The sequence below is a fragment of the Dama dama genome, chromosome X, assembly GCF_033118175.1.
Source record: "Dama dama isolate Ldn47 chromosome X, ASM3311817v1, whole genome shotgun sequence".
Taxonomy (NCBI): domain Eukaryota; kingdom Metazoa; phylum Chordata; class Mammalia; order Artiodactyla; family Cervidae; genus Dama; species Dama dama.
The window spans coordinates 24,210,760-24,227,000 of record NC_083714.1 but is presented as its reverse complement, the minus strand read 5'-3'; the positions used below and the strand labels follow the sequence as shown (position 1 = coordinate 24,227,000).

The window sequence follows — 16,241 nt, the reverse complement described above, 5'->3', positions numbered from 1 at the left end:
GGCAGCCCTTTCAGTCCACTGTGACCTCTCTGTTGGGGCTGAGTGACAACCATCTTGTCACAGTTTGGAGTGGAAAGGAAAAGAGGAGTGGAGTAGAAACTTAAAAAAAAAAAGAGTAAGGAAATGGGAAAAAAATGGCAGAGAAAGAATGCAAATAAAATAATTACATGATTTGGAGACAAAAAAAATGTTGCCAGCCATTTCAGGAAACAAAGAATTTCCTCCCCCCCCCACCCCCCATCAAGCCATCAGCCACTGCAGGGCACCTGCCCAAAGGGATTCAGGATGGAGAAAAACAGGATACTGCTCCTAAATCCTTAAGATGCATATCTAAGGAATAATTTCAATGAGCCTAGATTCTTGCATCTTCCCATGCAGAGAAAAGCAGTAAAATCATTAACTTGAGATTTTTTTTTTTGTGATTAGCAGTAATTTTTTTTGATGTTCAATTACTTGTTTTTTTCCCAGCAAAAATTCCTGGCTCCTTCCTTACCTCTTTTTTTTTTTTGATAGGCAAGAAATAGATTTATTAATATTTGGAACAGTTCCTCAGCGCTATTTGAGAGGCTTTCTCATGGGCTATAGACCAGTAAGTTTCTCAAATAAAACCTAACTTTTAGATGGTGTTTTTCTTCAGCCAACAGATGGCAGGGAGATGAGACTAGAGCCTCAGGGCTGCTCATTCATTCATTTAATAAGCATTTATCATTTTTCCATTCTAAATCTATATGTTGATGTTCATTTCCTCCCTCTGACCAACACATTTCATTTTCATCATTTACCAAATCTGAGAGGGTCATTATCTCTTCCACCCTTCGCTGTGTTCACTTTTAGGGGAAGTGTTTACCAGCGATTCCTTGCTCTCCAAGCTGCTCATAAAGAGTCAGAATCTACCTGGGGTGGTGTGGGGCTGGGGGTGAGGGTGGGGGAGGGGGACTGAGGAGTTTTGCGCAGGCAGGTGGGCACCGGGTCCCCTAAGAGAGGAAGTGCATGTGAAAGCGCTCCCTTTCCTGGCAACAACAATCAAGTCCACAGCTGGGAAGCTCAGATCCCAGGGGAGTCTCACAAAGTTCTTCAAACCACCGACCCTAGTCCCACTTAGGAATCTGCCTCTCCTGCAGAAGAGTCAGGGGCAAGCTCCTTCAACTGGCGGGGTGATGGGAGACAGTGCAGAAAAAAGCGAGTGGTTCTCGCAGTGTCTCCGAGGGCGGAGACATTCAACAACTGCGTGTATGGACGCTCAGCCCAAACAAAGGTTTGAGAATTTTAAGCCTGTGTCTTCTGACAAAATAACCCAACCTTTACTCACCAATCCCCCCCCCCCCCCCCCCCATCCTCCAACAGCAGCAACAAAAAACAAACACTGTTCTGTCTCCTGAAGGAGGCTGTCCCGGTCAAGAAACCAGCGTTTGTTTTGCGGGAATGGTGGTGATGGCGGCGGGGAGCGGGTGGGGGTGGATTTAGCTTGTAAGGCCGCTGATATTTCTCTCTCTGTTCCATTTTTTCATTTGATTGACATCTGCAAGAAGTTCAGTACAATTGGTTAAGCGGAATACTTGACTCACTGGGACACTTTATTTTCTTATATTTTACACAAATGAGCATTTACTTTCATAGAATCCTAGACTTGTAAAGCTGGGACTACCTGATGGTCCATCTCCGGCCCATCAACACTGTCTTGGGGAGTTCTAAGAAAAATACAGTGCCCAGGCCCCAGGCCTTATCTACTGAATCAGAGAATCTCAAGGAGTGGGACCAAGGGGCATCACTAGTTTTTAAGCCCTACAAGTGATCCCAGAGTGCAGCCAGCTCCAGTCACACGTTTCTATTTTATGGATGTAGAAGCTCAAAGAGATGAAATGAAGGTCATGTTGTCAGTCAGAGCTATCTCATGCCCAACTCTTCTGAAAGTTCGCCCAGTGTTCTTTCCACTATGCTCTTTTATCTCTTCTTAGCATTTCGCTGAACATGAAATTTAGGCAGTTTATAGTTGAGGGAGAAGGGACAGAGTCCCTTCATTAAGGATTGAGCGGGGATGGGGTGGGGGGGCAGTATGCTTCCCTGGAGGTCCAGGGGTTAAGATTCTATGCTACCAAAAAAAAAAAAAAAAGATTCCATGGTTCCACTGCAGGGCTCGCCGGTCGGGGAACTAAGATCCTGCATGCCATGCGGCACAGCCAAAATAAAAAAATAAAAATAATTGGGGGGGGGGGGCTCACTTCTGAGCGCTCAACTCAGCTGCAGGTTCTCCAGGACAGAGCTACTTCCTAGCCTTATCAATGCGGCAGTCAGTTTCACTCATGACAGAACACATTCAGTGTTCTCACTTTCAGGAATTAATCACATTCAAGCGAAGGACAGTAGGGGAACAGATCTTAATATTGGAGCAGGGGTGGGTGTTAGGGTGAGAAGTCACAGGTCCTACTTAAGAAATAGTAAAAACTACCAACTTCCTCAGGAAAATACAAATATGTAAATCTTGCCTGTAATTTTGGGGGATTCACAGACACCTATCCCCCACCCCTAGTTCATCCATTGGAACCAGATTAAGATCTCCTGGGACTAGATGATTTTGAAGCTCTATTTTCTGGTACTCGAAATGTAGTCTGGGAACCATAGGAATCAAAGTCACTTGGAGTTCTTGTTAAAAGAACTGATTCCTAGGAGTGCCACAGACCTACTGTTTCAGAATCTCTGGGGAATGAGGTGAGGATTCTGCATGTTATTAAAAATCCCCAGATGACACTTTTGGAAACTAACATTTGAGAATCAATGCTTTGTCCCATTTGAGATCTTTATAGTTTTTGAATGCTTTCATTTGTTGAAGAGTTTAGGTTTCATCTGTTCAATTGTCAACTGTACCAAATAATGTGTTTAGCGTGAATTCTAATTAAAGAATATTTACATGTGTATAGGTAGAGGAAAAACAGCTTGTTGGATGGACAGGTAGATAATGGTGTCTCTTTCTGTGTACTAGGAATATGGATGATCCTTTCTTCCCTTGTCCTTCTATTTCTCTCTTCCTCATTTTCTTTCTTTCTATATTTAAACAAGACTCTTCCTCTTTTTGAGTTCAGTTTCCCCATCTGAAAAACAGGGTGTTGTAACTAGGTGAACTTCAAGGCCTGCTCTGGCGTTCACTGACTCCATATCACCCTCTAGCTCCCTTGTCCTTTTAATGACATGAACTGCATGGGCAACAGTGTTTGGAGGATAATCATGTTTTATTTCTGTAGGTATGACGTTGCAATACCTAGCAACCATTTTTACTCCAGCAAAAGTATTCTCAAGGAGTCGGAACTGAAATAATCTATACTATCTACACCCACCCCACCCCCAAAAAGTTCGTCTCTCTTTAAAAACCTCAGAAAGGGCCGTCCGCGCGCATCTCTTAGGAGCACAAAAATGACTGTGAACCAAAAAGCCAGGGCGTGGTCACCCCGCCCACTGGGCCCAAGCATCACCACCCCTAGGGCCGCTTTCAAGCGCGCAGATTGGCTGAAGGCAAGAAAGAGTCCCGCCCCTGGTCTTATGACCCGCGCTGAAAGCGCCGAGTCCTGGCTTTTGCAGCGTTGTGGTCGGTGGTCAGCGGCGTTCCTATCAGGGTTCCGCGAGCCTTCTCCCTGCTGTCGCTGCTCTTGTCGCCGCCGCCTGCTCTGTGGCATCATGGTGTGCTTCCGCCTCGCCCCGGTTCCGGGCTCTGGGTTCGTTCTCCTCTGCCTCGTCCTGGGTGAGTTGTCGGGCCCTTCTGCTTAGTCCCTGATCCTGGGCCCGGGGCTCCCAGTTCAGAGGCCGTAGCCTGAAAGACTGGTCCGGAGGGGAGGGGGTTGAGAGGCTGAGCGACAGACACTGGGCGTTGGCGCTTGGCCCGAGGTGATGAGCAGTGACCTAGCGAAGAAGGCCCGACCGAGGGATGGCGAGGGAAAAGGGCCCGTGAGAATAAAAAAGGGCAAGGGGTGGGGGTGGACGCCGAGGGAGTAGGTAGGGAAGAGTGAGGAGTGGAGCACTGCGGGTGGAAAGAGTAACTTGGGGGAGATGCTAAGGAGAGGTGAGCGTGGGAGAGCGGTACGTGCGGATTCTGGGGTGGCACGGACGGTTGAGAGTCCTGGTCCTAGGATCAAGGAAGAGTTTTGAAGATGGTGGGGACCTGTGGGGCGGGAGAGAAAATTGAGAGCGGAAGGGGACTGCCTGCGTGGAGAAGCTTGGGTTAAGGGGGGTGGGGGACAGAGAGGGGGAGATTCTGAGGGGCAGTAAGAGGCTTGGTGGGGTAGGAGTTTAACGCTGTGGAGGAAGGGTGATTAAAGAGATGATAAATTGGGGGTTGGCACTTGGAGTGTCGATGGGGAAGCTAAGGTAGCTGGGGCAATTTCCAGACGAGAAAACTTGTGCCCAGCCTCTGGAGACTAAAAGGGATGAAGACAAACTTCGATGGGGAGTGAATATCTGACTTGGAGGTGCTGAGGACATAATTGTTTATTTATTTTTTTAAAACTAGTTTTGTTACTTCCTTCCAGTTAGACCGATATTGGTCCCCAGATATTGAGGTTTTGGGAGTGGTGTAGCTGAATCTTGTATACTGCCACTTTGCGTTCAGAAGCTCCTTTTCTTCTCTCTCACACAACGGGCCTATTACCGCCTGGTTTTCGGAGGAGAAGGAGGCAGGTGATTTTCTAAGGATCGGGTTTTTACTAGGTCCTAAGAATGACTGGCTGGCTGCTGGCGCTGAGAGCGCCCCACGCCCCACCCCCACCCCCACCCCTCGACCCGCAAGCTTTAGGTCCCCGAGGCCTTTAAATGCCTGAAAGGTGAACTTTGACCAGAGTGTTTCTTCCTGACCTGATAAATTCAGAGCTTGTTGCTACCTGACTCTTGCCATTTGTGACCTAATAAAAGACCAGAAGGGGCAGACTCAGAAGGGAGTCAGTCAGTTCAGTCGCTCAGTCATGTCCGACTCTTTGAGACCCCATGAATCGCAGCACGCCAGGCCTCCCTGTCCATCACCAACTCCCAGAGTTTACTCAAACTCGGGTCCATCGAGTCGGTGATGCCATCCAGTAGAGAAGAAATAGATACATTAGGGGCCCGGGAAGGGGAATGAGAGGCACACATTTTGTAATAAGCATTTCAGTAGAAGAATAAAGTCAACACGTGGAATGGTGGATTCTCAACCAGGGGGCATTTGGCAGTGTCTGGAGACATTTGGGTTGTCATCACTGGGGATTGCTTTTGGCATCTAGTGGGAAGAGGCCAGTGGTGCGTCTAAACATCCCATAAGGCACAGGACAGCCCTCCCCCACCCCACCCATCTCAGAATGTCAGTAGTGCCAAAAGATGAGGAATCTGGCTCCAAAGCCATGGCGTTGGAAGGGGTCTGGATCATCTAGTGATTCTTAAGGATCTTTGTGGGGGAGAGTTCCTGTCAGATCAAAACTATTTCCAGACTAAAATTAAGACATTTGTCGTCTTCTCTCTCTCCTCTCCTCAGTATGGTGGAGTTTTCCAGAAGCTATAGAAAGTGTGATGACATCACCACTCTGACGGGTCTGACGTGTTTTAGTCCCCTTTTTTTTAGTTTTAATTTCTAGTACAGCAAGTAGCAATGGATGTAAGTCACATAAACAAAGCCCTTTGAGGTCCTCAGTGGATAAGAGAGTAAAAGGGCCCTGATGCCAGAAGGGAGTCCAGCTGTGCATTTAGTGCAGGAGAACCTTCTGTAACCCTTTTGAAAGGGGCCACGGAGCTTCGCTCAAATGTAATGTGCAGCCTTGACTCCCCTGTGAAGCACTTAGGGAGGCCAAGTGACCCTATGAGAGGATTGTTTACAGTGAGAAGCACCTTGTCAGTGACTAGAACACATCTGACCAAGGCATCTGGTAATCAGTAGTTCTCTGCCAATTGGATCGGCACAAACAACACTATTATTGTTCAGAGAAAGGGAAAAAAAAATCATTGTCTTGTTGGCTTTCTTGTCATTATTTTTTTTTCCTTTTAATGAAAGCTTTTTTGTGTGTTCTTTTTACAAAAGCAGTGCTTGCTCATTGCAGAAAATAAACAGGCAAAAAGAAGCACATGAAAAAACCCATCAGCTCATCTGCTAGTTTGCCATTTATTGTTTGGGACTAAGCTAGATTCATCCTCTTGGAAGATTTCCAGGATGGAGTCCCTCCATAGGGAACCCAGTTCAGAACAGGGTTTGGAGAAAAGGTAACTGTTCCTAGGTCAGATTTTTCGAAGGTACCAGGATAAAATAGAAACTCTTTTCTTTGCAGCTGCTTTTGCTGCCCGCTGTGGGTACAGTGGGGGAACTCAGGATTCCTTCTGTGTGTCTCTGTGTGTGTGTGAGAGAGGGAGCTCAAACTCCTATGTGTGTTTAAGAATTTAGCAATTCTTCAGTTGCTTGGTGGATTTTGCAGCTTACCTTTAGGTATCAAAATGGATACCAGTAATAGTTTTTTTGGAAAGTCAATAAAGTATCTGCTGTGAAATTCACGCTGTTCCTGAGCACTGCAGAGGGTCCCAGGGAGGGGGATTTGTTCCTGGATTTATGACCTCATGAACCCTTAGTGCACCAGCTGCGCCGGTTTCACTTGGTAACTATAACTCTTTCCCAGCTCTACTAGGTAGCGCTTTAAAAATAGCTGCTTAAAAAAAAATAGCTGCTTTAGAAGTATAGAAGGGAATTCTTAGAGCCTGTCTATTGGCCTTTTTCACAAAGATTAAATTATGCTAGTATTTATTGGAATGGATTAGACCTGCCTAGAAAAAGTCTGAAGAAAAGCTACCTAGAGGCGTTAGAGAGTAGTGGATGAAAAACTTTTCCTAGCATCATTGCTTATGTTCCCCCTGTGACATTATGGATTTCAGAGTTCTGTGGTTACTGATTCCCATAACTAGTCTGACTTCTGGTTTTTATAGGGTGGAGGCTTTTCTGGGTGGGGAAAAACCTGATAGAAATGTCCCAAGTGTGTACTTCACTGGTGGAGGAGTCCCTCTCTACCAGTTCCTGTTGATGGAAGCCACTGGGCGAAAGGGCTCGATGGAGCAATGGAGAAGCCGGTCAGGTTCCTGCTCTCAGGGAGCTTACCTCTTAGTGGGGGAAGACAGCCCCTCAGGTCAAGAGTAGAATTGCAGAGTGCGATAAGCAGGTGAAGGCAATGAGGCAGGATATGAGGAAGAAGAAAGAGCAGCCGGTAGGGAGGGAGTGGTGGGGTTGACCCTCCTTGACATTTGTGGTCAGAAGGCCTTCATTGTTGGGTGACTTTTGAGCAGAGACTTGAAGGAGGCCCGCCCAAGTGACTTATTTGGAGGAATAGGAGTCAGTCTTGTCTTGCCCAAACGCCTAGGTTATTAGCCTGTTTTCCACCCTTTTATTCCCACCCCCCCTCCCCATACTGGGCAAACCTCTGTGGATTTAGTCTCTGAGTGGAGACTGTCTGCTCTGCTGTTAACTCCCCATTGCCTCCCTGGCACAGGGCCTGGGGCGCGGGGTTAACTCAGGCTTTTGTTGAAGGTCTTCGTTGGTGAGCGCTGGGGAGACACTGGTGAACTAGATAAAGTTGGTTACCTTTTTCTTCTGTGAACCTTACATTAGGCTTTGCAAGATGTTTTTCTGTGTGTTTTCGGATGGAGAACTTTCAGATCAGTGCTAAGCTGTACAGATGATTATAAACCAACTGATTAAAGTATAATCCCATAAAATAATGCTGGTATCTTACCTGTTGTGTCTGACTCTTTTTTCGACCCATGGATTGTAGCCTGCCAAGCTCCTCTGTCCAGGGGATTTCCAGATAAGGATGCTGGAGTGGGTTGCCATTTCTTTCTCCAGCTCCAGGGTATCTTTCCAACCTAGGGATTGAACCCGCATCTCCTGCATTGGCAGGATTCTTTACTGCTTGGCCACCAGGGAAGTCTCATCTTACCTCTGTCTCTTCACATAAACCTAAGCAGTAGCGAAGGTTCACCTGGGGAACCAGAACCTCCTAGGTGAGGAGAATAAGATTTTCACAAAGAACCAGTTTATCTCTCTTGGAGGTGATTGAAAAGTGAAAAAGTAAGCACTGAGATTTTTCTGTAGCCTTACCACTGATAATTTTGGTTTCACCGTTCTGCTGAAATTATTCTAGTTTTAATAAAGATACTCAAAAGGATAGCCTTATTATTCGTCTGTTGGCCATTGGTTATCACATCTGATAGGATTTATAGATATTCAAATATTTCCCATGAGTTCAGCTTTCTTCCACTATATCCTTGAGTGGAATTTGTGATGAAGGATTATTTCACAGCATTATAGCTGAATTCAGTGATCCTTGGTGCAAGAAAACTGCTCTTCCTCCTGTAGTGACAAAAGCGTTCCGATCATAATTTCAGATTAAAGTGATCAGAGATCCCGTCAGCTCCAGAAGTGTACTTTATGAATACTTGTTGGTATCCTGCCGTGCATTGCAAAAGAATTCTGGAGGTCTGCCCAACACCACTCAGCAATAAGCACTTTCCATTAGTTGAATGGAAATCTTTTATTTCCTTACCCACTGTCTGACCTTACAAAAAATATTTCATAGCTTGAAATCTATTATTTCTTTTAATTTTTAAGAAATTTACCAGAAATCCAGAGTATCAGGAACTACCATGTGGTAATTGTACTTATATTAGGAATTGAGGAACAGTTGATTTGACTTGGTTGACTCAACAAATCTATGAGTTGAAAACAAAGTGTAAATAGATACTGTATGCCTATGTATGTCCTGATTTTTTTTTCATGTTTTTGTTTTTAAGATCCTTTGCTCAACCTCATTCTGAATTGATGAGTTTGAGGACAAGAGTCCATCACTTAATGCAATGAAAGTAGACATACTGAAAATTTGGGAGGGATCCCTTTAGGTGCTGTTTCTTACAAGGGAAAAAAACTTTTAAGTTGGAATCTCTTAACTTGCATGGCAAAGGCCTCTTAACTCTGAAGGGCTCTCGCACTTTCGAAAAATGTGTTAGAGAAATGCACTGTACAATTCTTAGCAAGGTTAACTTGCCCAGAATCTCACAACCTGTGTTTAAATTGGATTGCCTGATTTGAATTCTAGCTCTTCAGCTCCAGTGATGGGACTCTTTAATTGTCTCATTATACTATTGCCTCTTAGATAATTGTTTTTTATTGGTTTTGTTTTACCATTATTATGATGTTCCCACCCCACCCCCATATTGTTTACAAATGTATATTTTTCAACCACACTTTGGATCGCAAAAAGACTTAGGAAAACCTAGCCACTTTTTGCTGTGTGTCACGCTTAGAGACACTGAGCTTAGAGTTCTGAGTCCTAAAAGAACCTATAAATGATTTCTTTGGAAACGAGGATATTTGCATTTGGGAAAGTTGATTTTGCCCCCTCCTCCCCACTGCCCCTTTGGAGAGTAAACTCTCGGGTCTATAATTACACACCCTAGGATATATTCAGCTGTGTTTTTTAATGTTATAAAGCCTTTTAGACAAAAATGGTTGGCTAGTCTAAAATCAGACACTTTGATAGGATGCAAGTGGCTTGCTGAAGATTTTTTTTTAACCAAAATGTAAATGTTTCAACTATAAACTTCTGGGAAAAGCATTATTCCTAGCTGAAATCCATGTCAAAATGTATTGGGAAAAACCGACATGGGGGTTGAGGGGAGTATGCAGAAGACTGATGGGTTGGGTTCATGATTTGGAAGAGGTGAAGGCTTAGACTTCCTGTAATTAGATTAAGCTGTGTTCCAGGTCCTGATTGCATGGTATTTTCACCTGGATATAATCAATCAGTATTTATTGACAATCTAATATATTCAGCACTACTAGGGATGGTGGGAGATAGAGGGAAGTAATAGATATAGTCTCCCCTTCCCTGACACCTGTGATGGATGACATTCATAAAAAAGACACACTCCAAGGGGCTGTGCGTAGATAAGATCATCTGCCTAAGGGAGAATATTGGAATTCAAATGAGTAGCAGAGACCCTATCAAAAGGAAATCTTGAATCTATTCGTGTATATCATTCATTCACGGACTTTGGTACTTTTTTTTTTATTAGCTAACAAATTATTTGCTGTATACTACAATTTACCCTGGCACATCAGTTTGTTGCGAAGTTACAGTTGAAAACTGTTGTTTTGGAGCTTACAGTAATAGAGGAGACAGGATTTACAGGCATAAAATAACTGAATAATTCAGGGTAGTATAAAATATATGGAAGTGTGGCAGTATGCACTGTGACTGCTCCTTGAGGGCTGTTATTGTCAGGCAATCTTTAAGGAGAGAATGGTGGCTGAAAAATGGACAGCTTATCAGTCTGGGTTCTTAATTATAAACAACAGAAATGAAATCTCATCAATTTTTAAGCAGAAAAGGAATTTCTTAAAAAGATACTGGGACATGTGCATACCCTTAGACCCTTCAGTTTCATTCCTAAACGTATACCCAATAGACACACAACACACCTGTGTTCACTGATGCGTCCATTTGTAATAGAACCAAACTGGAAACTATCCAAATGTCCATAAGCAGTAGCATAGACATGTAGTGGAGTATTGACCTAATGCAAGAAGGCTGTACATTCAGAATGAGAAATGAGAAACCACAATTACTCTCAGCACCGTGGGTGAATCTCAGAAGACATAATGTTGCGTGAAAGAAGCCAGGTACAAAAGAGAGCATAGTGAATTTCATTTACATCAGGTTGAACAACTGGCAAAAGTGAACTCTGCTGTTAGAAGTCAGGTTGTTGGCTGCCCTTGGAAGGGAATTGGTAACTGGAAAGGGGAAGTGAGGGAACTTTCAGGGGAGCACTCGGAATGTTCTGTGTCCTGACACAAGTGGGTTCAGTTTGTGAAAATGCTTCGAGCTGGATACTTGATGCACTTGAAATCCCTTCCATATGTATGCTGTATACTTTCTGTATGTATGTTACACATCACACATAAAAAAAATTTTTTTTCACATTGTAAGAAAGGTTTAGTGGGTTACTCAGAATTACTGGAGTTCTTGACTACGTATCCCATAGCCAAATTTAGTGTCCCAACTCATGCCACTGAGCTGCACTGCCGCCGGCCCTGCTGGCTGGCCCCTGCCACGTTTTCAGCTGTTACAGTGAGGGGAGGTGGTCTCGGCCAGAAATTGTTTTTTAAAAAAGGGCGGGGGTGTTGTAGATTTGGGGACAGCCAGAAATAGTGAAATCCCCTCCGAGGTAAACAAGTCTATTTCAAATGTTAGGAACGGTAGAAGCCTGGGACAGAGGTTGACTACAGCCTGGCGAATGGGTCCAGTGGAACAAGTTCAGCCGGATTGAAGGGTGTGTTCTGGGAACATGGCCTTGAGAGAAGTTGAAGGAATAGGGTGGGACAAGATTAAAGATTACTTTGAAAGTCAGGCAGAGGAGTTAAATTCTAGCATGGGTATTTTGGAGCCCATAAAAGGTTTTGAACAAGACAGTATCCTGAGAGGAAGAGGTGTTTAAGGACCATTAATCTGACAGCACCTCTAGGGGCTGCATGGAGGCATCTGTAGTAAGTTAGGGGTGTGCTGGTGGATTTGGGATAGAAATTAAAGGCAGAGATTGGATTTCAGAGGGAATTGGAAGGGAAAAAAAATCAAAAGGACTCAAAGAAGAGAATGAAGGAGAAGCCAATTCCCAAAACCTTTTGAGCCTGAGTGTCTCTACAGGGTGCTGCCTTTCCTTTCAAGCCAGTGAGGCTGAATAGAGGGGAACGAGTTTGGAGGAAGTTGAAGAATGGATGTTTTGGAATTGTTGAGTTCGAGGTGACAGGCATTGAGTAAAAGTGGCCCGTGGGCAGTTGGGGGTGGAAGAAGCCCTCTGAAAGCACAGTTCTCCCAGGGAGCTGGGTTGTGAAGTCAGAGGACAGAATGTGCTGGGCCCTTGGGCCAGTTCTCAGTTCTGGGATGGTGGGTAGGCTGTTTTGATGTCAGTTGCTCAGTTGTGTCCGACTCTTTGTGACCCCATGGACTGCAGCACACCAGGCTTCCCTGTCCATCACCAACTCCTGGATCTTGCTCCGACTCGATGGACATACAGATGGACTGATATCCACCGAGTCGGTGATGCTATCCAGCCATCTCATCCTCTGTCGTTTTGATGTTAATGTAGCAGCAAATACAGACGACTGCCTTTGCCTTCTGTTCCTGAGAGCCGAGTCCTCCACCCTTGATACTGATCCTTTGATACTGATTGCTGTTTCACATGGTCTTGTTTGCTACTCTAATATCTTTGGAAAGAAAATGATTAACATATGGCAGGCTTTTTTGGTTGTTTCTGATGGTTTTGAATGTTTTGGTGGTTTTTTTTAATGAGTCTATTCAGAATCAACAGAATTTTTTTTTGTTGTTTTTAAGTTTATTTTTGGCTGTGCTGGGTCTTTTTTGCTTTGCATGGGCTTCACTAGTTGCAATGAGCAGGGCCTACTCTCTAGTTGCGGTGCACGGGCTTCTCACTGTGGTGGCTTCTCTGGTTGCAGAGCACCACTTCTAGGGCTCGAAGGCTTCAGTAATTGTGGCACACAGGCTTAGTGGTCCGCAGCGTGTGGGATCTTTCCAGACCAGGGATCATCAAACCCTTGTCCCCTGCATCAGCAGGCAGATTCTTACCCACTGCACCCCTAGGGAAGTCCTGAATACTTTGAATACAAGGAGAATATGTTAAAATGGGGGACTTGAAACAGACCAAGAGAATGTGTATGGAAAGTAGGCTTCCAGCTGATCAGAAGAATTCTGAGCCACCACTGCAGGGGGTAGCCTTGGATCAGTGATGGTAGCTCCATTCCAGATTGTTCTGAGAAAAGAATGGCTGTAAAACCTACTTAGGCCTCACAGGTCTTTTGGAGCCTGTAGCCAGTACATTTAGGCATTGTCAGTAACCACGAGCTTAGGCATATCAGATTCAGGCTTGGCGAGGCAGCTTGATCTCCAGAGCATCACGCGGGCTTTGTGTACAGCTTGAAAGCGGTTGCTGAGGCACGCCTTCTTGGTTTTCCTCTCAGGACTTGATTCTCTGTAGTCTAGAGCATGTCCTCACTTGTAGGTGACGCTGGCATGCTTAGGCATCATGCAAGGTTCTACAGCTATCTCAACAGGAACCAGTGCACCCCTTGTTGAGACAGTGAAGAAAATCCTTAGATGGTGGTCCATCATTTATGTCTGCTGGCATATCGTGTTTTGAGTCCTTGGGCTCTTCAATTTAATAGGTGATGTCCCCCATTTAACCTAGTGTAGAAGATCAGAGTCAAGTTAGCTGAAAATCCCCAAAGCTTTTCTGTCCCTGAAAGGTTTCTCTGCTAAAATAAAGAGGTAGCAGGTTGAGAATGGAGGGAAGGGACTTTGAGTCCATGTCAGAAGATGAATTAGGCTTTCTAATCGATTGAGTTTTAAAATGAAACTGAAATGATGAACGTTGCGTTTCTAAAAATTAACTTTTTGCTTGTGAATCTAACAACCTTTGCAATACTTTTCCTTTGGTCATGTGATACACATGCTTAGACCTGGCCCACATCTTTACATCAGAATAAAAAAGTTTGCCAAGACTTCTCAGTATCATAGGTCATGTAGTTTGACAGGATTTAAAGCAAGATTGCAGAAATCAGAGCTATCATTTTTATAGAGAAGGTTCCACCAGCTGGTTTGAGAAAACACCCCTTCCACATTTCCCCATCACCTCATTTACCTAAAAAAAAACAAAAGTCTTAATAATTGCCTAAAACTAGCAAGACACAGAGTGTGGAAATGATTATTAGGTTGAATGAACTTCAGTGATGAATAGAGCTTGCTTTTATTTTGTATATGTTTTTGTAGTCCAATTTAAAAATCTTATTGTTTTTAATCTAGGTGCTGTCTCATCTTATGCACTGGAACTTAATTTGACAGATTCATCAAAAGCCACTTGCCTTTATGCAAAATGGCAGATGAATTTCACAATACGCTATGAGACCACAGACAAGCATAATGTAAGTGTTTTTTTTTTCTTTGGGTTTTATAGTAGGAATTTAATTATACTCTTTTAATCCTTTGGATTCATTTATACAAATATAATTTCATGTTAACTTACACCATGTACATTTTGTGGAGCTATTTTATTTAGCATGTATACTTGAAGGTATTCTATTTAGTTTTGAAGTGAATTTTTAAAATTTATTTAGGAATGAATATTTTAATTAATCAGTTCTTTGGAGGTTTTTTGGAGTTGGTTAAGGGAAAATGATCTGAAGACTATGGTGTTTCAGGTCTAACCACTTCTATAATTTTTTGACATGTACTAACATCAAAGCTTTTTTAAATAGCTTGCTATTAAAGTCTCCTTTGGGTGGAGGTGGGTTTAACCTCTCAATCCTTTTTGCCTTATTTCTTTTGGTTGAGATCCTGCCTGCTTACAGCCTGATATTTTTTTTTAAAGTCAATAGCTGAACTTCAGACTGGTTTTCCTTTTGTTTTCAGACATACATGAATTTGTCCAGAGGGACTGGTGTGTAGTTAAAGAATCAGAAACCCAAAAAAAAAAAAAAAAAAAGAACCAGAAACCCGTCAGCATAGATGGGCCAGGCTGGCCAGTGGGGTGTGATATCAACTTCACAGTGGCACTCCTGGTGGAAATGCTTGTTCTCATTGCTGCCTGTTTGGGACTAAGCCCCAGATGTCTTTTTCTTTTAGAAAACTGTAACCATTTCAGACTTTGGTGCTGCAACCTACAATGGAAGCTTTTGTGGGGACGACCAGAATGGTCCCAAAATAGCAATGCAGTTTGGGTCCGGTTTTTCCTGGATTGTGAATTTTACAAAAGAGGCATCATCTACATCTACTTACTTAGTCGACTACATCTCATTTTCCTACAACACTAATGATAACACAACATTTCCTGATGCGAAGGAAAAAGGTAACCTGAAGAATTGGATTGTGTTTGTGTTCTCTTGCTCTTCATTAATAATGAACAATGTAAATAATTTAAAAGCCATGCTTATGCTTGTCTGTCTCCCTAATCGGAATGGAAATATCATGTCTTTGGATTTTCTTGCACAGCATAGTATTTGACACAGTGAGGATGTCTGATGTCGTTGCTTGATGCTTTACTGTGTACCATGTAGTACCCTAAGTTGTTGCCAGGAGCATCTCACTGAAGCCTTAACAGCAACCCTGGGAAGTAGATGTTATCTCAGCTTTACAGGCCTGATGAGATTAGATATCTTTACCAAAGGTCACACAGGCTAGTAAGCGGTAAGCTGGTGTTTGAACCAAAGCCTGTTGAGCTTATAGAGTCCGTGGCACATAACTACTGTTATTTACTTCATTCAGTGGTGGGCAGTCAGTAAGTGTTGAATGAATGAGAAAATCCTTTACTGATAACTATTTTAAATGGGTACAAGTTTAGTAGCCTGAGACCAGCAGAAAAACTTCATCTTCGAATCTTGTTACTGTTTATATAGGATTTTGACTGTAAAGTTAAAAAGGTAAGAGAAAAAAGTTGTTTAAAAAAAAAAGGTGAGATGACTGAAGTTAACATTTGCTGCTATTTTGAGACAATTTTACATCAAAATGAACTTGGGAAGGCATTGGGAATTAGGCCATTCTGGTAACTCCAGAATACTGGAGTTGGGTAGCCTTTCCCTTCTCCAGGGGATCTTCCCAACCCAGGGATTGAACCCAGGTCTCCTGCATTGCAGGCATATTCTTGACCAGCTGAGCCACCAGGGAAGCCCAAGAATACTGGAGTGGGTAGCCTATCTCTACTCCATCGGATCTTCCTGACCCAGGAATTGAACTGTGGTCTCCTGCATTGCAGGTGGATTCTTTACCAACTGAGCTACCAGGAAAGCCGCTCTGGTAACTTACTAGAAGTGAAATGTGTATTAAAATATTTTGAAGGCATGGATAATGGAGATTTCAGTCTTGTTAGGGATATAATTCTCTCCTTTGCCTTCCACTGAGATTGGGATATTAACATGGTGTTCCTAGTAGCTTAGCATTTGTCATAGATAGTATTTCATCCTGACCTCAGAAACACAAGTAGATGGGCTTGAGTTGCCTGGTCTGGGGGATGAGTAATTCATTTGGATTTATGGAGTATCAAAAGAGTATATTTTTAAAGACCCAGAAGTGAGTGAGCTCATGTAAAACATGGGCAGTATCACTAACTGAGACTCAGAAATCAAATCCTAGTTTTCTTTTTACTGATCTGTTAGTTTGAGAGGATGACTGAAGCAAGTTTGTTCTTGGATAGCTTGT

At 43.5% G+C, this 16,241-nt stretch overlaps 1 protein-coding gene across 2 annotated transcripts in view; it reads left to right on the top strand.

Annotated features, from left to right (window-relative positions):
* Positions 1-3,516: 3,516 nt before the first annotated feature.
* LAMP2 (lysosomal associated membrane protein 2) overlaps positions 3,517-16,241 on the top strand; it is a 33,486-nt gene continuing 20,761 nt past the window's right edge. For both annotated transcript variants that reach the window (XM_061137102.1, XM_061137101.1), the window contains exons 1-3: positions 3,517-3,730; positions 13,854-13,972; positions 14,673-14,895. In XM_061137102.1, coding sequence (XP_060993085.1) covers positions 3,532-3,730; positions 13,854-13,972; positions 14,673-14,895 — 541 coding nt within the window. In that variant the 5' untranslated portion in view covers positions 3,517-3,531. The remainder of the gene's footprint in view (positions 3,731-13,853; positions 13,973-14,672; positions 14,896-16,241) is intronic.